The sequence below is a fragment of the Coturnix japonica genome, unplaced genomic scaffold (assembly GCF_001577835.2).
Source record: "Coturnix japonica isolate 7356 unplaced genomic scaffold, Coturnix japonica 2.1 chrUnrandom497, whole genome shotgun sequence".
In the NCBI taxonomy this organism is placed as follows: Eukaryota; Metazoa; Chordata; class Aves; order Galliformes; family Phasianidae; genus Coturnix; species Coturnix japonica.
In genome coordinates, this window is record NW_015439889.1 from 75,796 (window position 1) to 99,745 (window position 23,950).

The following is a 23,950-nucleotide window of genomic DNA, read 5'->3' on the forward strand; positions in this document are numbered from 1 at the left end:
CCGTGCTGATTAATGAGGTCCCTGCGTCCCCTGGGCCAGGTGCCAGTGAGTGTTGACGTCACAACTTCCCCGCGTCCCCCTCCCGATCCCAAGAACCTCAGAGCCTCTGCTCTCCGCTTCCCAAATTTATTATTTACACGAGGTCACCCTTCTGCCATCCCCCATATTTGGACTGGGGGGTGAGGATGGTGTGAGCACCTGGGGGTGGAGGGGGGGAGCATGGTGCTGGTCAGCCCCACATGTGGGGGGGGGACAGAGCTGTCTGCTCCTCCTGGGGGAATAAATACCACCTGCCCCCCCCCACCCCTAAAGGGGTTATTTGGGGCCAGGGGGCTATTTGGGGCTGGGGGGCTGGTAGGGGTCCAGCAGGAGGGAGGAGAAGGTGTTGACTTTGTCGGCCCCGCGAACCTCATGGGGCAGCAGAGGCAGTTTGACGATGTGGAAATCCTCATAGAGATCCTCCATCTGTGTGGCAGAGAGAGAAGCGGTAACGTACAGAACCACCCCCCCACACCCCCTCCTTGGGTTGGCTGAGAGCCCCAAATCCTGCAGCCCACCCCTCACTGCCCCCACAAACCACAGCAGCTCCCCAAATCCTCTCCTGCAGCCCCAAACTTTGGACTACCCCCTTTTGCCCCTTCCCAAGGGATGCAGTGTCCTCTGCTGTCCCCACTCCCCCATTCTCCCCCACCCCACCACAGCTGCCCCTCATTTCTGCCCCCCCCAAATCCACCACCCCCTCTTGGCACCTGGTCCAGGTACTTGGCTTGGATCTTGTGCCTGGCCTCACACATCTTGCAGGGCCGTTGTGGGTCAGGGAAGACGAGTTGGTTCACCACGATGTTGTGGGTGTCGATGCGGCATTTTGCCAGCTCCTGGATCAGCCTCTCTGTCTCATACAGCGACAGGAACTCGGCGATGCACACGCAGATGAACGTCGTTTGCTCCTGTGGGGCCATCAGTGACCGCGTATGTGTCCCTGTGGTGTCCCCAACGCGCTCAGCTGCCCCATGGCATCCCCTTCCCAACCCCACAAATCCCATAGGAATGCTCTTGGACCAGCAGACCTTGGCTTGCTCACAGTGTTTGCTCCGTGGTTTCCTCCATCCCTGTGCCCCTACCCCAGTCTCACTCCATCCTGTGTCCCCATCCATGATGTCCCCACTTCTGGGCACCCCCCGCCCAGCCCCACAGCCCCAGGATTCCCATTGGAATGTCCACAGACTGGCTCAGCTGCATCCCCTCCCCACCCCAGTGTCCCCCCCCATCCCACGTGTCCCCTGTGATGTCCCCAGGGTCCCCCCACGACCAGGGATCCCCTGCCCAGCCCCAAAGCAATAGGATTCCCATAGGAATGCAGCGGACCCGGCTCAGCCTGTTGCCTTCCCCACATCCCCTCCCTGATGGAATTCCCTCCCCAGAGCCATCTTCTCCTCAATGCTCCCCCCCATTCCCAGTGTCCTTACTGGGTCCTTGAACTGCTCGCTGACAGAGCGGATGACAGGCAGCGTCTCCTCCAGCTTGGAGGCCAGCTGGTCAGCATTCATGTCCCCCAGACCCAACATATTGCACATCTATAGGAGGAGAACAGCTTAGAGATAACCACGGTCTCACTCAGCATCCCCACAGCGCCATCCATAGGGTCCCCAAAGCTCCAGCCACAAAACCTCCGTGCTCCCACACACAAGGACCCCCCGTCCCCTTCCCCACGCCCTCACCTGTGAGATGAAGGGGCTGATTTGGTTCTTGATCTGCATCAGCCGCCCCAGGCCCCGTTCCACGATGGTGGGGAAGTTGAGCAGCCGCAGCGTGTGCCCGGTGGGTGCCGTGTCAAAAACCACCACCGAGAAATTCATCCCCTTCACCAACCTGCGGGGAACGGGGGGTGCTCAGCGGGACCACGTGTGGGGTGTCGGCCCCACATCTCGCTCCACGCTCACCTCATCACCTCAGCGTAGCTCATGGCCTCATCGATGCCAGGGAAAGCACTCATGGCCTCCTGCATCATCTTCTTACCCATGCTCAGCATATTGTCCTCCTCAAAGAACTCGTCGGGGAGTTCTGCCACTCCCAGACTGGGGTCGATCTCCTGGGGGGTGTCGTGGGGTTCAGGGGGGGGCTCTGTGGAGAGGGGCTCTTGGGGTGGGGGTCCCACGGGGTGGGGGACTGTGCGGTAGGGGTACCACGGGGTCGGGGTCCTGCAGGGTTGGGGGTCCCATCGGGTGGGGATCCCGTGAGATGGAAGCCCCGTGGGGTGGGGGCCCTTTATAGGTGGGGATCCCGTAGGAAGAGGATTGCAGTGGGGTGGGGGTGATCCCCCTCCAGCCTCACCATGGCAAAGAGGTTGTCGTAGCCCTTCACTTTGGTGGGGACTTTGGAGAACTTCTGGTCGAAGGCGTCCGAGATGTTGTGAGCGGGGTCGGTGGAGATGATGAGGACGCTCTCACGCACCTTGGACAGCTGCACGGCCAGGCTGCAGCTGCGGGGCGGCGGTGACGGGGGGCAGCCCACAGACCCCCACCCCACAGCGACCTCCACCCCACACTGACCCCTGCCCCACGGGAACCCCACCCCATATCGACCCCATGGCATATCGACCCCACCCCATATCGACCCCATCCCCTATCAACCCCATATCAACCCCACCCCATATCGACCCCACTCCATATCAACCCCATATCAACCCCACCCCATATCAACCTCATCCCATATCGACCCCATCCCCTATCAACCCCATATCATATGTTCCCCCCATTAACCCTCACTGCCCTCCACCCCAACCCACAGACCCTTCCTCCCCCGCCCCCACCTGCAGGTGGTTTTGCCGACGCCGCCTTTTCCGCCCACAAAGATCCATTTGAGGCTCCGCTGTTCGATGATGTTGGACAACGTCGGTTCCAGCGGTTCCACGTCGGGCGCGTCCTCGAACTCCTCGGCCTCCGGCCCCCAGCCACCCGCCGCCGCCGCCATCTTCCCCCTGCGCCGCCGCCAGCACACCCGCCGCTCCGATTGGCTGCCGCACCACCGCCCCGCCACACCTCCGCATCGGGATTGGCTGATCGACCTGTCAATCCGAGGGGAGGCGGGGAAATGCCGCGAGTCGCCAGGCAACGCCATCCCAGAAGCCCTTGCGCGCGGTGTGACGCCATCACGCGTCGCCGCGCGTTTCCCGGCGTGCCCCGCGGCGGCGGAGGGGGAAGAAGATGGAGGCGCACGGCGACGAGGGGGAGGCCCCATCGCCGCCCCCGGGACCCGGCGGCGGAGTGAACGTGTTCGCTAATGACGGCAGCTTCCTGGAGCTGTTCAAGCGGAAGATGGAGGCGGAACAGCAGCGGGAACGCGAAGCGGCGGCTGCGGCCGAGGCCACCGGAGGGGCCGGGCCTGGCCCGCAGCGTTCGGCCGACGGGGCGAAGAGGAGCGGAGGCGCCCTCGGCTTCGTAAGGACGCGGGGCCGCGGCCCGTCCCTGCCCCCGCCACCACCGGGACGGGACCCCGGGGGGCGGCCGGTGCCTCCGGGGGGGGGGGCGAGGTCCCGGTGTCACGGGGGGGGTTTGAGCGGGGACGGTTTGAGCCCAAACGGGAGGAGGTTTCAACGGGGAGCGGAGCCCAGCGCGGCCCTTTGGTTCTGGACCGGCCCGGGCCCGTTGCACGAACCTCCCCGAGGCTCCGTTGGGGCTTTGTTGGTGCTGCCGCCTTTGGAGCCAAGGGGGTTCTCAGCTCAGACCTTCAGTTCTGCCTCCTGTGGGAGACCCCTGGCCTGGTGCTGCTGGGGGGGCCGAAAAGGGCGACAGAGGGGCTGGAAAACGGCCTGGAAAATGGCCTGGACAAAGGCTTGGGGGGCACCGAGACCCTCTTGGACTCTGATTTCAAGGCCAGCCCTTCCCAGGGGCAGCGGTGGCTGCTGGGACCCTTTGAAGTGGGGGGCACTGAAACCCGCAGCTGTCAAAGAAGCTGGTGGCCCCAACAGCTCTGTACCCACAAATGGGTACCCCAGGGTTCCCTGGGCTCCGCTCAGCGTTGCCAACCCCCTCCCTGAGGAGCTGCCTGTCCGTGGGGTGGGATGGACGGCCAGAGGGATGCGGCGGCCCTGACGGACGGCCCTCTGGTTCCGTTGTGCAGGGGGTGATGCTGTCCCTGTGTGCGTAACGGTGGCAGTCTTCTGTCCCTTCACCAGGTGGGCAGGAGGCGAGGGGGGAACAAACTGGCCCTGAAGACCGGCGTGGTGGCAAAGAAGCAAAAGACCGATGAGGAGGTGAGGATGGGGGGGGGGGTGGAGCTGTGACTCCCACCTCAGGGCACCCGTCCTGTGTGGAAGGGGGGATCCCTCTCCCTGTTGGGATTTTGGCCCCATTCCCAAATCTACGGGGTCAAACAGCCATTGTAGGGTCCACCCGACCTCATCCCATCAGGGCTGTTCACTCTGCTCCCATTTCTCATTGAAGTTCTTGCACTGCTCCCCTCTTTCAATCCCCTCTAGTGTTTCCAGTTTGTTGGTCCTGGTGCACCCCATTACCCCCATTACTCCCAGTGCTTCCAGTTCTCCCCCATTACAGTTCTCATTATTTTTTTCCCCTTTTCTCAGGTTTTGACGAGTAAAGGCGACGCCTGGGCCAAGTACATGGCAGAAGTGAAGAAGTACAAAGCACATCAGTGCAGCGATGACGACAAAACGCGGCCCCTGGTGAAATAACCACCCCCTCCCCCTCCACCCCGGACATAATTACTGTACATAATTAATTATTTAAGGACGCAGGCAGCTCCTTCCAAGCGTTTTTATATGTACAAATATATATATCCCCATCGCACCCCAGGACTCTGCCGCCTGCGATGCCTCGGGGGAGGTGGGGGGCACAGCCCCCTGCCCACCGCTCACCCCCCCTGCAGGGCCCCCACTGCCACGTTCTCCCCCTCCCCCTGCCCGGCTCCATTTTGGGGTTAGAAGTGGAGAATTGGGGGAGGCCGATGGGAGCAGCCGCTGCTGTTGCTTCATTAAAGATCTCGGAGGTTTTAGAGTGTGGTGGTGTTTTTGGGGTGGGGGCTGCCCAGCTCAGAACCTCGGCTGTCACCAGAAGTTCTTGTTTTTGGGGTTATGGTTGTACTTTTTGGGGTTATGGTTGTACTTTTTGGGGTTCTGATGGTACTTTTGGTCGTTCTGATGGTGATTTTGGGGTTCTGGTGGTGATTTTGGGGTTCTGATGGTACTTTTGGGGTTCTGATGGTGATTTTGGGGTTCTGATGGTGATTTTGGGGTTCTGATGGTGATTTTGGGGCTCTGATGGTGATTTTGTGGTTCTGATGGTGGGGGATGCTGCCCAAACCTCACTGTGCCCCCTGTAAGTGCTGCCCGCATCCTCTTGGAGCACTGGGGTTGGGGTGAAGGTGGGATGGGATGGTCCTGAGCTTCTCCTCCCCCATTGCCCCCCGTTTCTGAGCCCTCCTGCTCTCCCATCCCTTTCTCCCATGTCTCCAATTCCCCTGGGTTCCCACCCGTGCCCCCATTCCCTGCTCCCCCATTGCTCCCAGTTCCCTTCCTTCACCCCCCATTACTTCCAATACACCTCAGTTCCCATTGCTCCCCTATAGCTCCGGGACCGGAAGGGGCTGGGCCCGAGCGGCGCCCACGGGCCCCTGGGAGATGTAGTTCGGAAGTTGAGGGTTGGGCTACGCGCATGCGCAGCAACGCACTTTCCGGTCTAGGCCCCGCCCCCCAACGCAGCACGCACGCACGCAGCCCCTCGCGCTCTCACGCGGTCACGTGGTGCGGCATACGGTGGCCGGCGCGGGTCAGTGCCCGCGTGCCGCGCTCCGCGGGCAGCGCCCGGTGCCCCGCAGGCCGCGCTCCGCCCTCCGCCCCGGAGCCCACCCCGGGCTCGGGAGCGACCCCCGGGAGGTACGAGGAGGAGACGGGAACGTGAGGAGGGAGAATTGGGCCTGGAGCGGGGGAAGGGGCGTGAGGGGGGAGGGGGATGGGATCTGTGGGGGTGGGACGGGGCATGTTTTTTGGGGGAGTGGGGAGCCTAATGGGGGGGAGGGGGTTGGATGTAGGCGGGCTGAATTCGGAGGCCCTGGGGGGGACCTGGAGAACGATCGCGGGGGGAAAGTGAACGGGATTAACGGGGGGGGAAGCCGGGCGCATGGACCGGCGGGCGAAAAATAGGGGCTTGGATGGGGGGAAAGGAGGAGGAGGAGCGAAGGGGGGGGGGAGAACGGGGGGAGTTGGGCGCCTAAGGGGGGGCAGCCGGGGGGATTATAAGATGCGTGGCCGCGGGGCTTCGTTGGGAAGTGGGGCTTAATGGGGGGGGGATGCTTTTGGGGGTTTGTTAACGGGGAACGCGGAGTAGTAGGAAGGGGGAATGGGGGTAACGTGACAGATCTAATTGGGCGTGAGGGGGGAAGGGGGCAAACGCCTGTGGGAGAAAAGGTTCATTGGCGTTCGTAATGGAGATGTAGGGGGGCAGTGGGGCCTGGGAAAAGGGGAGAAGTGCAGGTACTGAGAGAGAGAGATTCGGGGGCAGTGGGGCTGGGAAGTGGGGAATTGGAGCGAGAATGTTGGCGGTTACTTTCTGGGACTCGGGGAGGGGCGGGTTATTGGGGGAAAGGGGATAAGAGGTTCCAGAGGGCCATTTGGTGCTGGGGGGGATTGAAAGAAACGGTGAGTGGAAGAATTGGGGTTAATCGGGGACTGGGGGGATTTTTTGAGAGTGGGGGGTGAATAAAGGGGTTGTGGGCATAGGGGAAATAAGGTGAGATTCTGCCATGGTGGTTCGGTGTCTGATATTTGGGGGGGGAGGGGGGGGAAGTTTTGCCACCCCCACACCTGAATTTCCCTCCAGGGCCATCGCCATGGACTGGCAGCCGGACGAGCAGGGGCTCCAGCAGATCCTGCAGCTGCTGAAGGACTCGCAGTCCCCCAACACAGCGACGCAGCGCATTGTGCAGGACGTATCCGTGGGGCTGCAATGGGGTCGGGGGGTGGGGAGTGAAAGAGGAGCATGGGGGGCTGATGTGGGTCATAGTCCCCATTCTGCCCCATCTTGTTCTGTCCCTGACCCCATCCTTGTCCCAACCTGCTGTGGTCTTTGCCCCTTCCTGTTCTGACCCATTCATTATCTTATTCCTATCCCTTACCTCATCCTTGTCCCATTTTCTTCCTACCTCGGTCTCTCCCTACCCTGTCCAATTTACATCCCTTCCTTACTCCAGTCATTCTACTCCTTTTCTCTCCCAATCTGTGTATCTTTCTGTCCCCATCTCTGTCTGTCCCCATCGTGTTCCAATCTTTATCCTTCTCCCCCCCGCTGCTCCATCTTACCCTGCTCCCATCCTTAACCCCACACCACAGAAACTGAAGCAGCTCAACCAATTCCCTGACTTCAACAACTACCTGATCTTCGTTCTGACCCGGCTCAAATCTGAAGGTGGGTTTGCACCCAGGGGGGAATGGGGGGGCTGACAGAGCTCACTCACAGCCCCCCCACCCCAAAACCCACTCACTGCCCCTTCCCCAGATGAGCCCACACGGTCGCTGAGCGGCCTAATCCTAAAGAACAACGTCAAGGCCCACTATCAGAGTTTCCCCCCCCCTGTGGCTGAGTTCATCAAGCAGGAATGCCTCAACAACATCGGTGATGCCTCCTCTCTCATCCGTGCCACCATCGGTGAGGAAGAGGGGAAAAACCCACCCCAAACCCCCATCCTGAGCTCCCCCTCCCCACATTGGAGCTCACTGTGATTGCCTTATAGGTATCCTCATCACCACCATCGCTTCCAAAGGGGAGTTGCAGATGTGGCCTGAGCTGCTCCCACAGCTCTGCAACCTGCTCAACTCAGAGGACTACAACACGTGTGAGGTATGGGAGGCTGCGTGGGGCTATGGAGGGGGGGGGTGTCTGTGTGGGGCTGGGGGGGTCCTGGGGCAGTGCTGACCCCCCCCCTCTTCCATGGGCACACAGGGGGCATTTGGGGCGCTGCAGAAGATCTGTGAGGATTCCTCAGAGCTCCTGGACAGCGATGCGCTCAACCGTCCGCTCAACGTCATGATCCCCAAATTCCTGCAGTTCTTCAAGCACTGCAGCCCTAAAATCAGGTCTGGGGAGAAAAACCCCCAAACTGGGTGTGGAGGGGTTGAAGGAGGAACCCTCCCAGTTCTCCTTCATTAGTTAATGAGTTCATAACAAGCTGTTCCCTCCCCCCCCCAAACAGGTCCCATGCCATCGCCTGTGTCAATCAGTTCATCATGGACCGTGCTCAGGCACTGATGGAGAACATTGACACCTTCATTGAGGTGGGGGGAAAACTGGGCTGGGTGGGGGGACAGGGGGCTGTAGGGGGGAATGCTGTGTTCATTGTGGCCTCCACCCCCCCCCCCCATAGCACCTCTTTGCTCTGGCTGTGGATGAGGACCCCGAGGTGAGGAAGAATGTCTGCCGAGCTCTGGTGATGCTCCTGGAGGTCCGCATTGACCGCCTCATCCCCCACATGCATAGCATCATCCAGGTGGGTTTTGAGGGGGGTTGGGTAGGGTTGGAGCAGCTCATGGGGCTGACGTTGCCTCTCCTCCTCCAGTATATGCTGCAGCGGACACAGGACAGTGATGAGAACGTGGCCTTGGAGGCATGTGAGTTCTGGCTGACACTGGCAGAGCAGCCCATCTGCAAGGAGGTGCTGACGTCCCATCTGGTGCAGTGAGTGTGTGTGGGGGGATCCCATCTCCTTAACTCCCCCCTCAGAGCCCTCCGGAGCCCCTCAGCACTGTGCTTCACCTCCCCACAGGCTCATCCCCATCCTGGTGAATGGCATGAAGTACTCGGAGATCGACATCATCCTCCTAAAGGTGAGAGGAGGGGGGTGGGAGGTGGGGGGTTGGGGGCAGACCCCCCAGCTCAGCACTGGGACTGGGAACGCTGGGAGCTGTGGGGAGGTCCCAGAGGTGATGACAGACCCACAGCTGATGCAGTGATGGTTGTTGTGTTCGTACTGTCTGATCTGGGGGTCTCCAAGTAGAGACTGCAGCAGTCCCACAGTGACCCTACAGTGACCCCATGTCCCCCAAATATCCCCCCAGTGAGCCCAGGATGGCCCAGTAACCCCACAACAGCCCTATATTCCCTTTATATCCCCCCCTTATATCCCCCTTTATGCCCCCACAATGGCCCTGTGACAGCCTTACAGTTCTAATGACTCCCCCGCCCTCCTCCATGGGCTGACCCCCACTTCCCCCCCCAGGGTGATGTGGAAGAAGATGAGGCCATCCCTGACAGTGAGCAGGACATTAAACCTCGCTTCCACAAATCGCGCACAGTGACGCTGCAGCACGAGGAGGAGCGTCCGCCAGACCCTGAGGATGGGGAGGATGAGGATGACGACGACACTTTGTCCGACTGGAACCTCAGTATGGGGGCTGCTGTCTGTCTGTCCTCACGAGGCAGTCTGTCTGACCCAAAACTCTGTGCCCTTTGGGGTTGCTGGTCTGTTCCCCACCCCTTGGTGGGGCATGATGATGGGAGTGGGACGTTGCTTTGGGGTGTCTGACGTTGCTTTGGGGTGTCTGTCCATCCCTACACCCTTTGCTGGTGGCACTTGGGGGGGGATGGAGGATGAGGACGAAGGGAAATCCCAAAGCCTTCATCCTGTGGGGCGTCTCTACTTCCAGACCCTTCTCTGAGGATGTACCTGAGGGATGCAGTGGGGTATGAAGGTGGTGGGGGAGCTTTTAGGGTGCCATTATTAGCTGTTAATGGGATGATGGCTTTCCCCATAGGGAAATGTTCTGCTGCTGCTCTAGACGTTTTGGCCAATGTATTTCGTGATGAACTTCTGCCACACATCTTGCCCCTTTTGAAGGAATTGCTCTTCCATCCCGAATGGGTCATCAAGGAGTCGGGCATTTTGGTGCTGGGCGCCATCGCTGAAGGTTGTGGGAAACTCTCAACCCTACACCCCCCCTCAAACCACCCCTGTAGGGTGGGGTCTCACTCCTCTGTGCCTCCAGGCTGCATGCAGGGCATGGTGCCCTACCTACCAGAGCTGATCCCACATCTCATCCGCTGCCTGGCTGACAAGAAGGCCTTGGTGCGCTCCATCGCCTGCTGGACGCTGAGCCGCTATGCGCACTGGGTGGTGGGGCAGCCCCCAGACCTCTACCTGAAGCCCCTCATGACAGAACTGCTCAAACGCATCCTGGACAGCAACAAAAGGGTACAGGAGGCGGCCTGCAGGTGAACCCCAAGGACCCCTAAATCCTTCAAACCTGTTTATTTTATCTGGGGGGTGAGGGCAGCTCTGTGGGTGTGATGACAGTTTGTGATGCCTTGAGTTCACTGTGATGCTGCTGTATTCGTACTGTCTGACCCCAGTGTCCCCACAGCAACCCCACAATGACCCCATGTCCCCCTAATATCCCACCCGGTGGCCCCAGGATGGCCCTGTAAACCCACAGCAACCCCCCAGTACCCCCAGTATCCATGATGGCCTCGTGTCACCCCGAGGGGCAGCCATCTCAGCCCTATGGGGCCACTAACACTGACCTCATATCCTAGTGCTTTCGCTACGCTGGAGGAGGAGGCGTGCACCGAGCTGGTCCCATATCTCAGCTTCATCCTGGACACGTTGGTGTTTGCCTTTGGGAAATACCAGCACAAGAATCTGCTCATCCTCTACGATGCCATCGGGACGTTGGCTGACTCTGTGGGGCACCACCTCAACCAGCCGGTACGTTGTGGGGTTTTTTCTTTTTGTCCCCTTTTTTGCCCTTTTTTTTGCTTTTCCTGGGGACCAATGATGATGTTCCATGACAGACATTCGAATCCCGAACCTGCTGTGTGGATCCCAATGTTCTGATGGTCCCTGGGCTGAGTGGGGAGCGGCCCCATATCTCCCTTGCCCCCAATATTCCTTGTAATAACCCCATGGTGACCTTATGTCCCCCCTAGTGACCCTGTGTGACCCCCTAGTGACTCTATGGTGGCTCCATGTCCCATTTAATGGTCCTGTGACCCTTTTATGACCCCATGACAACCCCACGTCCCTGTTTTGTTCGTGCTGAAGATCCCATGATATTCCTGTGTTCCCCATAATGATTCCATGATGGTGTCTTCTCCCTGCCGCAGGAGTACATCCAGAAGCTGATGCCCCCCCTCATCCAGAAATGGAACGAGCTGAAGGATGAGGACAAGGACCTCTTCCCACTGCTGGAGGTTCGCTGTGGCAGGGGGAGGATTCAGGTTGGGCCCCTCCACACCAGGAAGCAACCGCACCCCACACACAGTGCCTCCCTTTCCCCCTTAGTGCCTCTCCTCCGTGGCCACAGCCCTGCAGAGTGGCTTCCTGCCCTATTGCGAGCCTGTTTACCAGCGCTGCGTCACGCTGGTGCAGAAGACGTTGGCTCAGGCCATGGTGAGAGGCAGCCCTGTGCTCTTGGGGGGGTGTTTGGGATTTTGGGGAGGGGGTGACGTGCTGCTGTTCCTCATCAGATGTACAACCAGCACCCTGACCAGTACGAGGCACCTGATAAGGACTTCATGATCGTGGCACTGGATCTGCTGAGCGGGCTGGCAGAGGGGCTGGGCTGCCACGTGGAGCAGTTGGTGGCCCGCAGCAATATCCTGACACTGATGTACCAGTGCATGCAGGTGAGGGGGGGTGGGCCTTGAGACCCCCACCCTGAATTTAGGGCCATATCCTCATGGGGAGTCCCCATCCCCAATGCAGGATACCATGCCTGAGGTGCGGCAGAGCTCCTTCGCCCTTCTTGGAGACCTCACCAAAGCTTGCTTTGTGCATGTCAAACCCTGCATCGGTACGTAGTGGGGCTGAGGGGGCCCCCAGGGCTTGGAAATCCCCCCTCAAAGAATGGGGACACTGTCCAAAAATGGGGTAAGGGGACCCTACCTTAACCCCGATTCCTCCTCTAGCCGAGTTCATGCCCATTCTGGGTACCAACCTCAACCCCGAGTTTATCTCCGTCTGCAACAACGCCACGTGGGCCATTGGGGAGATCTGCATGCAGATGGGTGAGTGCCACATCCTGCCCCACAGTTCCTCTTGGACTCCTTCCCCATCCTAAACCTGACGCTCCCCACCCCCTTTATGGCAGGGGCGGAGATGCAGCCATACGTCCAGATGGTGCTGAACAATCTGGTGGAGATCATCAACCGCCCCAATACCCCCAAAACGTTGCTGGAGAACACGGGTGAGGGGCTGGGGAGGGGCCAGTAGGGTCAATTTGGGTAAGGGAGGGGAGGGGTGGAAGGTTGCTGTGTCCCAGAGCTGTCCCCAAAACTGCACCCCCCATCCGACAGCCATCACCATCGGGCGTTTGGGCTTCGTCTGCCCACAGGAGGTGGCCCCAATGCTGCAGCAGTTCATCCGCCCCTGGTGAGTATTATGGGGTGTGCTTGGGGGTCTTTATGGGCTGCTCCCCTCACGTCCCTCCCCCCCCCAACCCTCCCACTGCCCCCCAGGTGCACCTCTCTCCGGAACATAAGAGACAATGAGGAAAAGGACTCGGCATTCCGTGGGATCTGCGTGATGATCGGGGTGAACCCCGGCGGCGTTGTGCAGGTGGGGGGGCACCATTGTTTAATCCCTTTAATCCCCACCACTCGATCTTATTTTGACCAATTTTATGCTATTTTATGCCTTCCCCCCCCTCCTGTCCTCCAGGATTTCATCTTTTTCTGCGATGCAGTGGCATCGTGGGTGAGCCCCAAGGACGACCTGAGGGACATGTTCTATAAGGTCAGTGGGATTTGGGGATGGTGTGAATCCCCTCCCCCCCTTTTCCCCCTTCAAACTTATTGAGCCCCCCACCCCCTCCTCAGATCCTGCACGGCTTCAAGGACCAGGTGGGTGAGGACAACTGGCATCAGTTCTCAGAGCAGTTCCCTCCGCTGCTTAAGGACCGCCTGGCAGCCTTCTATGGGGTGTAAGGCAGATGCAGGCACTGGGACCAGGTGGGAACCCCTCCAGTAAGAAACCTTTATTCCCCCCCAAAACTACCCCATGAAACCCTAAAGCCTCCCCCCTTCCTCACCACTCCTGAGATACTTGGAGTGGGGGTTTGGGGTATAAATGGACACTGCACCAAAATATCCCCAGACCATCCCTAAAAGCTGCTCCCCCCCCAGAACCCCACCGACTCCCAAAGCTGCAGCACCCCACAGTTCCTGACCTCTTTCCCCCTCCTCCCCCTTCTCCACAGGTCGGCCGTGCTGTCAGGATGGCAGTCGGAGCAGATGCCCCCGGGGGGGGGGGGGGGAGGGTTCGGGAGGAGCCCCCCCCCGGGCTCAGCCCCAGCCACTGCGGGGGGGCCCAGATCTGCACCCCCCTCCTCGGGGGGCGGGGGGAGGGGAGGCGGTGGGGGGGTGGGGGGAGGTCGGGGCCCCCCCCTCGAGGTAGGTTTTGGGGTGGAAAACGCAAAAATTGGAGCAAAAATGGGGCCAACGCGGGGTAGCCCCCCCCCTTTCTTTTTGTCCTCTACACAGCCCCCATCCTTCCAACGCATGGTGCCCCTCCCCCACGTAGGGACACGTAGAGACCCCCTGAGCTGGGGGGGGGCGGTGATCGATGCCCCCTCCCCGCGTTTTTTGCCCGTTTTGTTCCGTTTTTTACCGTTTACAAAGTGGGGGGGGCGGGAGGGAGGAGGAGACGCGGGGGCGCCGGGGGGGGGCGCAATAGGAGGGGGACCCGGGAGGGGGCGGGCCCTGGTGGGGGGGGGGTCTCACCTCCCCCCTTTATTTCCTTCTCGGCAATGAAGTTCCTTCATCATCCCGGGCTCTTGGGCTCTTCATTACATGGGGGGGGGGTGGGCGGGGGGGCAAGTGTGTGCAGCGCCTGGGGGGGGTCGTTTCCTGTACCGCGCTGTTGTGCTACGGGCACACGTGGTCCCTTCCGGCGCTTCCTGATGACGTAGTCGGGCGGTGCATCTGGTTATTTCCGGCGCCCTCAGATGACGTTAGTGCGCGGCGTTCTTCCGGGTTCAGTGCATGCGGCGGCGCGTGTTGATGACGTAGTAACGACAGCGCCTTCCGGATGACGTCAGTGGGCGGTACCCCGGAAGTGGGTCTCCTGTGGTCGTGGAGACGGGGACGCGGCGGGGGCCGGTTCGGTGCGCGCCCCCGGGGGTGGGTTGGGAACCGAACCAGGACCCGCGAAGGAACCGGGGGGCGCGGGGGCGGCTTCGGGCTGCGGTAACGAATGTCGGGGGCGCTCCGGTAACGGGCCTGAGGACGGTCCGGGTTTGGGCCCGCTTCGGGTCGGTCCCGACCATCCCGCCCCCCCCGCAGCCATGGAGGAGCCCCCCCCGCCGACCCCGCGCTCAGGAGTTCGCCGACCGGCTGCGGGGCCCCGGGAGCGGCCCCGACACCGAACGGCCCCGACCCCGCCCGGATCCAGCCCCGGTGACCGACCCGCGCCCGTCCCGGCCCGAGGCCGGCCCGCACCCACCGGGGGCTCCGGGGGTCCCGGGGGGGGCGGGGCTGTTGGCGCTGCCGCTGGACTGCTGCTGCGAATCTGCGGGTTCCTGGCGGCCCGGGAGGTGCGCGCGGTGCTGCCCCGTGTGTGCACGGCGCTACGGGGACATCGCACGGGATGCGGTGGCCTGGAGGGTCCGGCTGAGGCGAAGGGCACGGGGACCCCTGCTGTGCTGGAAGGTGAGCGGGGTATGGGGGTTAAAGGGGGGCTATGGGGCTATGGGGTTATAGGGGGCTTGGGGGTTATAGGGGGGCTATGGGGGTTAGGGGGGGATATGGGGGCTATGGGGGTTATAGGGGGCTATGGGGGTTATAGGGGGGCTCTACATGGAGGGTCAATGGGGGGTGGGGGATGATGGGGGGTTATGGGGGGTTATAGGGGGCTATGGGGGTTATAGGGGGGTTATAGGGGGTTATGGGGGGTTAATGGGGGGTCTACATGGAGGGTCATGGGGGGTTTGAGGGATGATGGGGAACGGGGTTATGGAGCAGATCTGTCTGTGCTGGAATGTGGGGGGGGGTGATGTGGGAGTTTGACCGTGTTGGAATTGGGCTGTGGGGGGTTATGGGGAGTGTAACGGGGTGTGGGTGACCCCCAAGTTGTTGTAAGGGGGAGTGGGGCACTGTGGGGATGTAGAGACCCCCCCCAGTATTACATCCCCTGTATAACCCCATAGAGAAGAGCATTAATTCTCCCCATATATGTTATGCCTCCCCATCCCATAGAGAAAGACTTTGACCCCGCAGCTGCCTGTGTGGAGCTGGAGGAGCACCTGCAGCGCTGGGGGGAAGGGGGGGCCGCCATGCGCCATTTCTCCCTCGACCGCGGACACTTTGCCTCGGTGGACGCTGTCCTTCTCCTGCAGGTTTGGGGGGAGAAGGGGGGGCACCCCAAAGGGACCCCCCCCTCCTCACTCCTGTCTCCACCCACAGGGGGGGACCCTCTGCGTTTCAGGTGCTCGTGACCGTACAGTGAATCTGTGGGACCTGCGGCAGCTGGGGGGGGCACACGGCAGCCCTACAGTGAAAGCGTTGGGCAGTGAGCCGGGAGGAACGCACAAGGTGGGATATGGTCCCTCTAACAGCCCTGGAACCCCCATTCATTTTTCCCTTTTGGAAAGACTTTTCCTTGCCAGGATTGCTCATTCCCTCTGGGTATTGTTGAGGTCCCTATTGCTCCCTCCCACCTGGGGGCTGTTTTGTGGACCCATTTCTGACCCCCCCCCCCATCCCACCTCCTGCAGGGCTGGGTTTGGTGTTTGGCTGCTGCTGGGACGACGCTGTGCTCGGGCTCGTGGGACAGCACTGTGAAACTGTGGGACCTGGAGACAGAGGGGCAGCAGTGCGGGGAGATCAGGTGGGGCTGGGACAAGAGAACTGGGTATTTTGGGGGGGAGAGGTCCCACTCACTCCTTCCCCCCCTTCCCCCATACAGGGAGAGGGCGGCGGTGCTGTGCCTCTCCTTCTGCCCTGATGCCATCATCACAGGAACCTACGACAAAACAGTGGCTGCATATGACCCACGAGGTAAGTCCAGCCCCACACATACGGGGTGGCAGCACTTGGAGGGCACAGCTCTCACCACCCCACCCCCCCACAGCAGCCCCCCAGACCCCGGTGCGATCCTACAAACCCCACAGCAGCGCAGTGTTGGCGCTGGCAGCCGATGACCGTCTCATCGTATCTGGGAGTGAAGACCGAACCCTGGTGGTCATCGACCGCCGTGCTGACGGCATCCTGCAGCGCCTGCAGGTGGGGCTGACCCCCAAGTGTGGGGCTGGGGGCTCCATCCGCCTCACATTATTCACGCCTTGGGGGCTGATAATCAATGTTTGAAGGCTGGATTTGGGGTTTGGGGTGCAGCACTGTTCCCCATCCCACTTTCTCCCCACAATGTTGCAGCACCGCTTGCCCCATAAGCCCGTGTTTTGCCCCACAGCTGCAGCATTACCTCCTCTCCATGTCATATCGGGGGACGCAACTCTGGGCTGGGGACAACCAGGGCCGGGTCCACGTCTTCGGGAACAGCGACGGCCACTTCCGAGCGGAGCGGGTATAAAGCCACATATAGGGCTGGGAGGGGGGTCTTTGGGGCCGTACCCCTCCCCTCAATGCCCCCATTGCAGCGCTTCGACGTGGGACACCGCCTGCAGATCACGGGGCTGTGGCAGAATGCAGGATCTTTGTACACCACCTCCACCGACCGCACCATGCGGGTGAGGGACCCCAACCTCACGTGGCGACCCCCCCACCCCACACTGGGATTGAGGGGTTGGGTTGTGTGAGGCTGGCGAGGTGCCTCCCCCCCAATTCCCATAATATCTTAATGGGGGGAGGAAGAAATGGCGTCTCTCTGTTACAGATCCACGTCCCCACGGACCCCCCCCGCACCATCTGCTCCTGGACGCACGATGATGTTCTCAATGGGGTAAGGGCTGGGGTCACATTTTCCCTCCTGGACGCCCCGTTGTTCCCACCCTCTCCTGATCTCCACCATTTCCCCCAGATCAGCGTCGAGGGCGACGTGGTGGCAGCTGCCTCCGGGGGGCTCTCGGTGGAGGTCTGGAAGTTTGGAGGCTGAATGTGGCTGTGACCCCCCCCAGGAATGGGGGCTTTGCCCCTCAACCCTCCTCCCCCCTTCCCATGGCCAGAGATGGGGACCCCCTGGGGGGCAGAGGGGTCCCAATGGACTCAGAGGGGCCCGTTGTGCAGGAATTAAAGGGATTTGGCTGGAGGTGTGTGGCTGTGGTGTGTCTTTGTGGGGCAGAGTGGGGTCAGGATGTGGGGGGGTTTGGGGTCAGGATGTGGGGGGGTTTGGGGTCAGGATGGGGGGGTTTGGGGTCAGGATGGGGGGGTTTGGGGTCAGGGTTTGGAATTGTGGGGGTTAGGAGTGGGCCTAGATTCGGGGATTGGGATTTAGAGGCAGATTACGGCGGGATTTGGGGTTTAAGAGGTTCAGGGTTTGGGTTTTCGACAGAGCTCTCCACCGTTTGACGCTTCGCTTTCTGGCGCCTTTTGACCCACTGCGGCCACCGTTTCCTCTTCAAGATGGCGGCGCTCCGACGTACTGCGCCTCCACCGCGCAGGCGCAGGGGGGCGGCCCAAGATGGCGGCGCCCATGGGGCCCACGGAGCTCAGCGGCCCCGCGGAGGAGCCGCCGTCGGGGGAAGCCCCGGCCGCCGCCCTGCACGCGGTGCTGAAGCGCAGCGCCCCGCTCCCCGCTCAGACGCTCCCGGTTCGCGGATACGACTTCGCGGACGGCCCCGACCCGGGCGCGGTGCTGCGCTCGTTTCTCACCACCGGGTTCCAGGCCACGAACTTCGCGCGCGCCGTCGCCGAGATCCGCCGCATGGTGCGGGGGGGCGGCACCGGCACCCCCCCCCCTTACCGGATCCGTCCCCCCCTTACCGGTTCCATTATCCCCCCTTACCGGTTCCATTACCACCCCCTTACCGGTTCCGTTTCCCCCCGCCTTTACCGGATCCATTATCTCCCCCCTTACCGGTTCCGTTTCCCCCTTACGGTTCCATTATCCCCTACCCGGATTCCATTATCTCCCCCCTTACCGTCCATTATCGGCCCCTTACCGGTTCCATATCACCCCCCCTTACGCTGGATCCATTACCTCCTTACCTGATCCATTATCCCCCCTTACGGTTCGCATTTCCCGCGCCCTTATCGGGTCTATTATCTCCCGTAATACGTTCCATTACCCCCCTTACCGTTCCCATAGTCCCCCTCTTCACCGGTTCCGTTTTCCCGCCCCCTTAACTGAATCATTATCCCTGCCTCTGTACCGGTTTCCGTTTCCCTACCCCCTACCGGATCGCATTAATCCCCCCTCTTACCGGTTCCGTTTTCCCCCCCTTACCGGAATTTTTCCCCAAAATTTTTTTACCCCCCCTTACCGCGGATCCATTACCCCCCCTTACCGGTTCCATTACCCCCCTTTACCGGTTCCGTTTCCCCCCCCCTTACCCGGTTCCGTCCCGTAGATCGCTGCCAAGATGGAGCCGCTGAGCGCTGCTGAGCGCAGCCGGGCTGAGCTGGGGGGCGCCGCGGGGGCGGCTTCGGGCTGCACCATCTTCCTGGGCTTCACCTCCAACCTCATCAGCTCCGGGGTGCGGGAGAGCATCCGCTTCCTCGTGCAGCACCGCATGGTACGGGGGCAACGGGGGTAACGGGGGTAACGGGGGGTAACGGGGGGTAACGGGGATACAGGGTGATATGGGGGGGGGTCCTCAGTTTGTTAGCCACCCCCCCAGTCAATTGCTGGGGTCCTGGGGGAGCTCACAGAGGGGTCCTGGGGTACAGAGATGGGGTAGAGAGTTGTGGGGGGTTCCTCACATTGTTGAGCCCCCTCCCCAACCCTCGGGGGTGGTAACGGGGTCCTGGGGCACCTTGGGGCAGTGTGTGATGGTACGGGGGGACTGCGGGGAGGCTGTGGGTGTGGTTTTGGGGGAGGGGGTTGGAGCCTGGGGGTTCCCCTCTGATGTGGGTGGGGGGTCCTGGGGTCCCTGTGGTGTCCCAGTGTCCCCAGGGGTTCTAGGGGTCCCTGACGTGTCCCCAGGGGTCTCTATGCTGCCCCCAGTGCTTTGGGGCCGCACTGGTCTCAGTACCTTGGGGGAGGGGGTCTTCAGCGCTGGCCCTGAGGGCTCCCTGAGCCCCCCCCCCACTCTTGCCCCCCTCTGGGCAGGTGGATGTGGTGGTGACAACAGCGGGCGGTGTGGAGGAGGACCTCATTAAATGCCTGGCACCCACCTACGTGGGGGACTTCAGTCTGCGGGGCCGGGAGCTGCGGCAGAACGGCATCAACCGGTGTGGGGACACCCGGGGGGAGAGGAAACCGGGGGGGGGATGTATGGGGGGGTATGAAGATGTCTGAGCACAACCCTCCCCCCAGGATTGGAAACCTGCTGGTGCCCAATGATAACTACTGCAAGTTTGAGGATTGGCTGATGCCCATCTTGGATCAGATGGTGGAGGAGCAGGAGACAGAGGTGGAGCTGGGAGGTGTGGGGGGGAACGTGGGGTCACTGGGGGGTGGATGTGGGGTCACCTGTGGGTCCCACAGGGCGTGAGGTGGACGCCATCACGGATGATCGCACGTTTGGGGAAGGAAATCAACAACCCCGAGTCAGTGTGTTACTGGGCTCAGAAGGTATGGGGGCATCTCTGCCAGCGTCTATCCTGGGGGGGGGGTCCCCACACTCCCATGGGGGTCCCCGTGCTCCCCTGTTGTCACCACATCCTCCCCCAGAACAACATCCCGGTGCTGAGCCCAGCGCTCACTGACGGCTCTTTGGGGGATATGATCTTCTTCCACTCCTACAAACACCCGGGGTTGGTGCTGGACATCGTGGAAGGTGAGTTTTTTCCCCATGGTGGGGGGGGGGATGACAGCAGGACCCCTCCTGGTGACAGCTGTACCCCCCCACAGACCTAAGGCTCATCAACACGAGGGCCATCTTTGCCCGCAAGACAGGGATGATCATCCTGGGGGGGGGACTGGTAAAACACCACATCGCCAACGCCAACCTGATGGTGAGGGGGGGGCTGTGGGGAGGGGGATTAGGGGGGCTGGCAACTGGGGACAGTGCCCTCATTGTGCTCCCTCTCCTTGCAGAGGAACGGTGCCGATTTCTCCGTCTATGTGAACACAGCTCAGGAGTTTGATGGGTCTGACTCTGGGGCGCAGCCGGATGAGGCTGTTTCGTGGGGGAAGATCCGAATGGACGCCACGCCAGTGAAGGTGAGGGCACAGGGAGGGGGTTTGGGGGGTGCTGGGGGGGACGCGAGGGTCTCCCTCTCCCTCTCCTGCAGGTCTATGCTGATGCTTCGCTGGTTTTTCCGCTGCTGGTGGCGGAGACGTTTGCACAGAGAGCAGCTGACTTCCCAGTGCCCACAGATGAGGACTGAGCTGTTTGTGTGTGTGTGTGTGTGTGAGGGGAAACATGCCCCAGGGGGGGCTGAGCCCACAGCTGGGGGGGTCAGATCCCTCACTCTGGGGAGCTGAGCCTGCCCTGGGGCGAGCAGGGCCCTGGTATTGTCCCTCCATCCCCACACCCCATCCTTCCACCCCTGCACTTCTATTTATTTTGGCATCAATAAAGCGCTGCAGCGTCTCCACACTGTGGGGTTTATTTCTGAAGGTTCTGGGGGGCACAAAGGGGCCCCCTCGGGCTGTCACGTGGTGGTGGTGTCCCCCTCAAAGCCGTCCTCACGCCACAGCTGCACACAGCCTTTGTTGGCAGCCAGCAGGCAGGGCAGGGTGGGGTGGAAGGCAATGGACTGTACCACCCCATGCCCCACGGGCAATGTCAGTGCCAGGGAGCCCTGTTGGGAAGGAGGGGGTGAGAAGGAAAATATGTGAGATGGGAGGCAAGGGGGGGCGGGGGGGGGGGGGGGGGGGGGGAGGTGTGTGTGGGAGGGGCTGACCTCCACCAGGTCCCAGAAGTAAACGTTGCCATCCTCAGAGGCGCTGCCCACGTGTGTGTCCTGCTCACTCATCACGCAGTCCAGGCGGTACGATGAGCTGCGGTGCCCGGTGTACCTGTGGGGGGGGACATCAGTGACCCCAACCCCTTCTTTAACCCCCCACCCCTTCTGTAGCCCCCCAGCTCTCACTCGCCCAGCATCTCGCCCGTCTCCTTGTCTAGCAGGCGCAGTGTGGAGTCCAGGCTGGCAGCCAACGCGCATTGCCCATCCTTGCTGAAGCAGACACAGGTGATGGGGCCTGGAAGGAGAGAGGGGAATTTAGGTGTCCCTCCCCATCTCCCTGCAGTCGGTCTCCTCATCACTCACTCCCCACGTAGTCAGAGTAGAGCTGCCCCGCACGCAGGTCGTAGCGTCGCACGCGGCCATCCACAGACCTGTGATTTGGATGGGAGAGGATTTATAGCACCGGGGGGGGGGGGTTCCATCCCCATCCCTGTGGTTTCTGCCCCCCCTCACCCCGTCAGGATTTCGTGGGCTGACAGCTTCAGGCTGGAGATGCCGTCCTTGGCCTCATCCAACACCTGCACGGGGTCAGGGCGGCGTGAGCGGGAGTCCCAGCAGCGCACCGTGGAGTCGATAGAGCCTGAAGGGGTGCGTGAGTGAGGGGGGGTCAGATCACTACCCCTGTGGGGGGGGGGTCGGGACGGGGGGGACAGCAGTGGTCTCTCCTCACCAGACACGATGATGGTGGCCTCCTCATTGAACTGCACACAGTTGACTTTCTGCAGGGAGGACACAGGGTGGGGGGTGCTGTGTGTTCCCGTCCCGCTGCTCCCCTGCTCCACTCCTGCCCCCCCTCCACACTCACCCCCGCGTGCCCGCGGTACTTGCGAACCACTTGTCCACTGGCCACATCCCAGAGCACCACGGTCTTATCGGAGCCACAGGAGCAGATCTGGCTGTTATCAAAGGACCTGGGGAGGCACACACACCCCCACACCCCCCCACACACCCCGTCAGGCTCCGGTGCGGCTCCGTGCAGAGCGGGGGGGCCCCGTTCCCCAGCGTTACCCGGCGGCGTCCAGCACCTCGTAGCCGTGTCCCTGGTAGCTGCGCAGCGCGGTGCCCTTGTGCGGGTTCCACAGCTTCAGCGTCTTGTCGCTGCCGCACGTCAGGCAGTAATTGCCGTCCGCTGATGGCGGACACACCGACAAGGGCCGAGTGAGGGGGGGGCCGTGGGGGGGGGGGCTGTGGGAGGGGGGGGGGCCGCCCACGCCCACCCGCCGCGATGTGAGCTGCCCCCCCCGTGTCGCTCCCGGCCCCGTGTCCGCTCTCACCGTTGAAGCGCACGGCTCGCACCGCTCCTTGCCCGCACTCCATGGTCCGCACGTGCTTCCGGGGGAGCTCGGGCCGGGCCGGCCGGGGCTGCGGGAACGCCATGGCTGCACCGGAACGGAACGGAACGGAACGGAACGGAACGGAACGGAACGGAACGAACAGCTCAGGAGGCGGAAGGTGGAGGCCGGACACTTCCGGCGAGAACACCGGAAGTTTACCGGCGCACTCGTAGCGCTGAACAGCCGCAATGGTCGATCCACGGCGGCCCGCGCGGGTCACGCGGTGAGTGGGGGGGGGGAACCGGGGGCTGTTCGGGTCCGGGTTCGGTTCCGGGTACCGGGTACCGGGTCCCCTCCCCCGCTCACGGCCCCGCCCGCAGGTACAAACCGCCCAGCACCGAGAGCAACCCGGCACTGGAGGATCCCACACCGGACTACATGAACCTGCTGGGGATGGTGTTCAGCATGTGCGGGCTGATGCTCAAGGTACGGGAACGGGAACGGGAACGGGCTGGGGGGGGAATGGACCGGGAATGAACCGGGAAGGAACCGGGAAGGAATTACCGGAGCCTGGAGTGAGGCTTCATAAGGAGGGAGCTGGTGAGATGGGAGGAGAGTGGGAAGAATCGGAACCAGCACCGGGACCGGGGAAGAGACGGCACCAGAACCGGGTCAGTGGGAGACTTGAGAGCTGGGAGGGGTAAAACAGTAACGGGACGAACCGGGGGGATCCAGCAGGGCCAGGATTAGACTCAGAATGAACTGCTGGGAGCAGCACTGCACAGAACGGCCCATAAGAACCAAAACTGGGCCAGGGAGGAGTTACCCAGATCACAGTGGGACGGTGCTGGGACCAGGACCAGGCTGAGGGGGCACCATAAAGACCCACCAGGACTGGTGTCAGTGTGGGGGCATCCTGACACCAGCTGGGGTGTGTTGGGGTTCCCATGAGCGTCCCTTCCTGGTGCTGCAGCTGAAGTGGTGCGCGTGGATCGCTGTCTACTGCTCCTTCATCAGCTTTGCCAACTCCCGCAGCTCCGAGGACACGAAGCAGATGATGAGCAGCTTCATGTGAGCAATGGGGACGGGGGGGGGATGGGGGACGGGGGCTGCTTTTACCCTCTGACGCTGCTTTTACCCCCTGACGCTGCTTTCCCCCCTCAGGCTCTCCATCTCTGCCGTGGTGATGTCGTACCTGCAGAACCCGCAGCCCATGTCCCCGCCGTGGTGACAGAACAGCTCCTGGTCTGGGGCTGTGCAATTAAAGGGGGGGCTGTAAATTAAGGGGGGCTGTGCAAATAACAGGGGGCTGGTACAACGTTAAAGGGGGTCTGTACAATTAAACGGGGCTGTACAATTAAAGGGGGGGCTGTACAAATAAGGGGGCTGTGCAATTAAAAGGGGGGCTGTTCAAATTAAAGGGGCTGTACAAATTAAAGGGGCTGTACAAATAAAGGGGGCTGTACAATTAAGGGGGCTGTACAAATAAAGGGGGCTGTACAATTAAAGGGGGGCTGTGCAAATAAAGGGGGGTCTGTACAATTAAAGGGGGGGGCTGTACAATTAAAGGGGGGGTGTACAAATATAAGGGGGGCTGTACAATTAAAGGGGGCTGTACAATTAAAGGGGGGCTGTGCAATTAAAGGGGGGCTGTGCAATTAAAGGGGGGCTGTGGCTGTGAGCTGCTGTTGTTCTGGACTCACG

General features: G+C 61.6%; 7 protein-coding genes and 2 non-coding genes across 12 annotated transcripts; 7 read left to right on the top strand and 2 right to left on the bottom strand.

Moving 5' to 3' along the window:
* Nucleotides 1–112: 112 nt before the first annotated feature.
* GET3 (guided entry of tail-anchored proteins factor 3, ATPase) lies at nt 113–3,004 on the bottom strand. Its single transcript, XM_015850635.2, has 7 exons — nt 2,810–3,004; nt 2,332–2,479; nt 1,941–2,089; nt 1,719–1,869; nt 1,467–1,574; nt 750–947; nt 113–465 (listed from the first exon to the last, which is right to left on the bottom strand). Exons 1-7 carry the CDS (start codon nt 2,968–2,970, stop codon nt 334–336), a joined length of 1,047 nt encoding a protein of 348 aa, XP_015706121.1. The 5' UTR covers nt 2,971–3,004; the 3' UTR covers nt 113–333.
* Nucleotides 3,005–3,140: 136 nt separating this feature from the next.
* Nucleotides 3,141–5,010, top strand: TRIR (telomerase RNA component interacting RNase). Its single transcript, XM_015850636.2, has 3 exons — nt 3,141–3,437; nt 4,175–4,252; nt 4,583–5,010. Exons 1-3 carry the CDS (start codon nt 3,204–3,206, stop codon nt 4,688–4,690), a joined length of 420 nt encoding a protein of 139 aa, XP_015706122.1. The 5' UTR covers nt 3,141–3,203; the 3' UTR covers nt 4,691–5,010.
* A 737-nt stretch (nt 5,011–5,747) lies between these two features.
* Nucleotides 5,748–13,323, top strand: TNPO2 (transportin 2). The gene is made up of 26 exons (XM_015850637.2): nt 5,748–5,890; nt 6,834–6,942; nt 7,343–7,418; nt 7,509–7,658; nt 7,744–7,850; nt 7,953–8,086; nt 8,203–8,284; nt 8,374–8,496; nt 8,566–8,684; nt 8,773–8,833; nt 9,226–9,391; nt 9,761–9,913; nt 9,992–10,217; nt 10,539–10,710; nt 11,109–11,195; nt 11,287–11,394; nt 11,472–11,630; nt 11,710–11,797; nt 11,913–12,011; nt 12,095–12,190; nt 12,300–12,375; nt 12,462–12,561; nt 12,664–12,738; nt 12,822–12,953; nt 13,202–13,238; nt 13,278–13,323. The coding sequence occupies exons 2-24, from the start codon at nt 6,844–6,846 to the stop codon at nt 12,927–12,929; spliced, it is 2,664 nt and encodes an 887-aa protein (XP_015706123.1). The 5' UTR covers nt 5,748–5,890; nt 6,834–6,843; the 3' UTR covers nt 12,930–12,953; nt 13,202–13,238; nt 13,278–13,323.
* On the top strand, nt 8,924–8,989 carry LOC116652639. Its single transcript, XR_004305782.1, has one exon. It is a non-coding gene; the product is annotated as a small nucleolar RNA SNORD41 (small nucleolar RNA).
* On the top strand, nt 10,284–10,354 carry LOC116652640. The gene has a single exon (XR_004305783.1). It is a non-coding gene; the product is annotated as a small nucleolar RNA SNORD41 (small nucleolar RNA).
* Nucleotides 13,324–13,933: 610 nt separating the features above from the next.
* Nucleotides 13,934–17,205, top strand: FBXW9 (F-box and WD repeat domain containing 9). Its single transcript, XM_015850623.2, is given in 12 exon segments — nt 13,934–14,029; nt 14,031–14,064; nt 14,067–14,651; nt 15,198–15,337; nt 15,405–15,533; nt 15,716–15,828; nt 15,907–15,998; nt 16,072–16,223; nt 16,411–16,524; nt 16,598–16,687; nt 16,834–16,899; nt 16,978–17,205. Coding segments are annotated over 12 exon segments (1,671 nt in total). The 5' UTR covers nt 13,934–13,948; the 3' UTR covers nt 17,053–17,205.
* Nucleotides 17,206–17,536: 331 nt separating this feature from the next.
* Nucleotides 17,537–20,600, top strand: DHPS (deoxyhypusine synthase). 2 transcript variants are annotated; one of them, XM_015850626.2, is made up of 9 exons: nt 17,542–17,823; nt 18,467–18,631; nt 19,168–19,289; nt 19,375–19,471; nt 19,546–19,632; nt 19,732–19,837; nt 19,912–20,015; nt 20,098–20,223; nt 20,295–20,600. In XM_015850626.2, exons 1-9 carry the CDS (start codon nt 17,578–17,580, stop codon nt 20,388–20,390), a joined length of 1,149 nt encoding a protein of 382 aa, XP_015706112.1. In that variant the 5' UTR covers nt 17,542–17,577; the 3' UTR covers nt 20,391–20,600. The 2 variants fall into 2 exon arrangements, 1 of the variants encoding a protein (XP_015706112.1); XR_004305781.1 differs by lacking the exon at nt 19,912–20,015 and having other exon boundaries at nt 17,537–17,823; nt 20,295–20,409.
* Nucleotides 20,597–23,243, bottom strand: WDR83 (WD repeat domain 83). Its single transcript, XM_015850627.2, has 10 exons — nt 23,136–23,243; nt 22,247–22,351; nt 21,981–22,101; nt 21,778–21,883; nt 21,643–21,691; nt 21,426–21,552; nt 21,276–21,343; nt 21,099–21,207; nt 20,910–21,024; nt 20,597–20,807 (listed from the first exon to the last, which is right to left on the bottom strand). The coding sequence occupies exons 2-10, from the start codon at nt 22,347–22,349 to the stop codon at nt 20,658–20,660; spliced, it is 948 nt and encodes a 315-aa protein (XP_015706113.1). The 5' UTR covers nt 22,350–22,351; nt 23,136–23,243; the 3' UTR covers nt 20,597–20,657.
* WDR83OS (WD repeat domain 83 opposite strand) lies at nt 22,421–23,793 on the top strand. Of its 3 annotated transcripts, none has more exons than XM_015850628.1 (5): nt 22,421–22,529; nt 22,627–22,732; nt 23,220–23,317; nt 23,411–23,482; nt 23,761–23,793. In XM_015850628.1, the coding sequence occupies exons 1-4, from the start codon at nt 22,495–22,497 to the stop codon at nt 23,475–23,477; spliced, it is 306 nt and encodes a 101-aa protein (XP_015706114.1). In that variant the 5' UTR covers nt 22,421–22,494; the 3' UTR covers nt 23,478–23,482; nt 23,761–23,793. The 3 variants fall into 3 exon arrangements, with proteins under 3 accessions (XP_015706114.1, XP_032297588.1, XP_015706115.1); XM_032441697.1 differs by lacking the exon at nt 23,761–23,793 and adding an exon at nt 23,707–23,723; XM_015850629.2 differs by lacking the exon at nt 23,761–23,793 and adding an exon at nt 23,596–23,619.
* Nucleotides 23,794–23,950: the final 157 nt, after the last annotated feature.

Bases quoted from the DNA above. Each gene is read 5' to 3' on its own strand.
- GET3 (XM_015850635.2), bottom strand. From the start codon at position 2,970: ATGGCGGCGGCGGCGGGTGGCTGGGGGCCGGAGGCCGAGGAGTTCGAG. The intron at 1,870-1,940 runs GTGAGCGTGGAG...CGTTCCCCGCAG, and splicing joins AGCTACGCTGAGGTGATGAG to GTTGGTGAAGGGGATGAATT. The intron at 466-749 runs GTGCCAAGAGGG...TCTGCCACACAG, and splicing joins AAGCCAAGTACCTGGACCAG to ATGGAGGATCTCTATGAGGA.
- WDR83 (XM_015850627.2), bottom strand. From the start codon at position 22,349: ATGGCGTTCCCGCAGCCCCGGCCGGCCCGGCCCGAGCTCCCCCGGAAG. The intron at 21,553-21,642 runs GTGAGGAGAGAC...GCACCCCTTCAG, and splicing joins GGCCACCATCATCGTGTCTG to GCTCTATCGACTCCACGGTG. The intron at 21,208-21,275 runs GTGAGTGATGAG...CTCTCCTTCCAG, and splicing joins CTACTCTGACTACGTGGGGA to GCCCCATCACCTGTGTCTGC.
- DHPS (XM_015850626.2), top strand. From the start codon at position 17,578: ATGGCGGCGCCCATGGGGCCCACGGAGCTCAGCGGCCCCGCGGAGGAG. The intron at 19,838-19,911 runs GTGAGTTTTTTC...ACCCCCCCACAG, and splicing joins GGTGCTGGACATCGTGGAAG to ACCTAAGGCTCATCAACACG. The intron at 20,224-20,294 runs GTGAGGGCACAG...CCTCTCCTGCAG, and splicing joins TGGACGCCACGCCAGTGAAG to GTCTATGCTGATGCTTCGCT.
- WDR83OS (XM_015850628.1), top strand. From the start codon at position 22,495: ATGGTCGATCCACGGCGGCCCGCGCGGGTCACGCG. The intron at 22,530-22,626 runs GTGAGTGGGGGG...CCCCGCCCGCAG, and splicing joins CGGCCCGCGCGGGTCACGCG to GTACAAACCGCCCAGCACCG. The intron at 22,733-23,219 runs GTACGGGAACGG...CTGGTGCTGCAG, and splicing joins TGTGCGGGCTGATGCTCAAG to CTGAAGTGGTGCGCGTGGAT.
- TNPO2 (XM_015850637.2), top strand. From the start codon at position 6,844: ATGGACTGGCAGCCGGACGAGCAGGGGCTCCAGCAGATCCTGCAGCTG. The intron at 10,711-11,108 runs GTACGTTGTGGG...TCCCTGCCGCAG, and splicing joins GGCACCACCTCAACCAGCCG to GAGTACATCCAGAAGCTGAT. The intron at 11,798-11,912 runs GTACGTAGTGGG...TTCCTCCTCTAG, and splicing joins GCATGTCAAACCCTGCATCG to CCGAGTTCATGCCCATTCTG.
- TRIR (XM_015850636.2), top strand. From the start codon at position 3,204: ATGGAGGCGCACGGCGACGAGGGGGAGGCCCCATCGCCGCCCCCGGGA. The intron at 3,438-4,174 runs GTAAGGACGCGG...TCCCTTCACCAG, and splicing joins GCGGAGGCGCCCTCGGCTTC to GTGGGCAGGAGGCGAGGGGG. The intron at 4,253-4,582 runs GTGAGGATGGGG...CCCTTTTCTCAG, and splicing joins AGCAAAAGACCGATGAGGAG to GTTTTGACGAGTAAAGGCGA.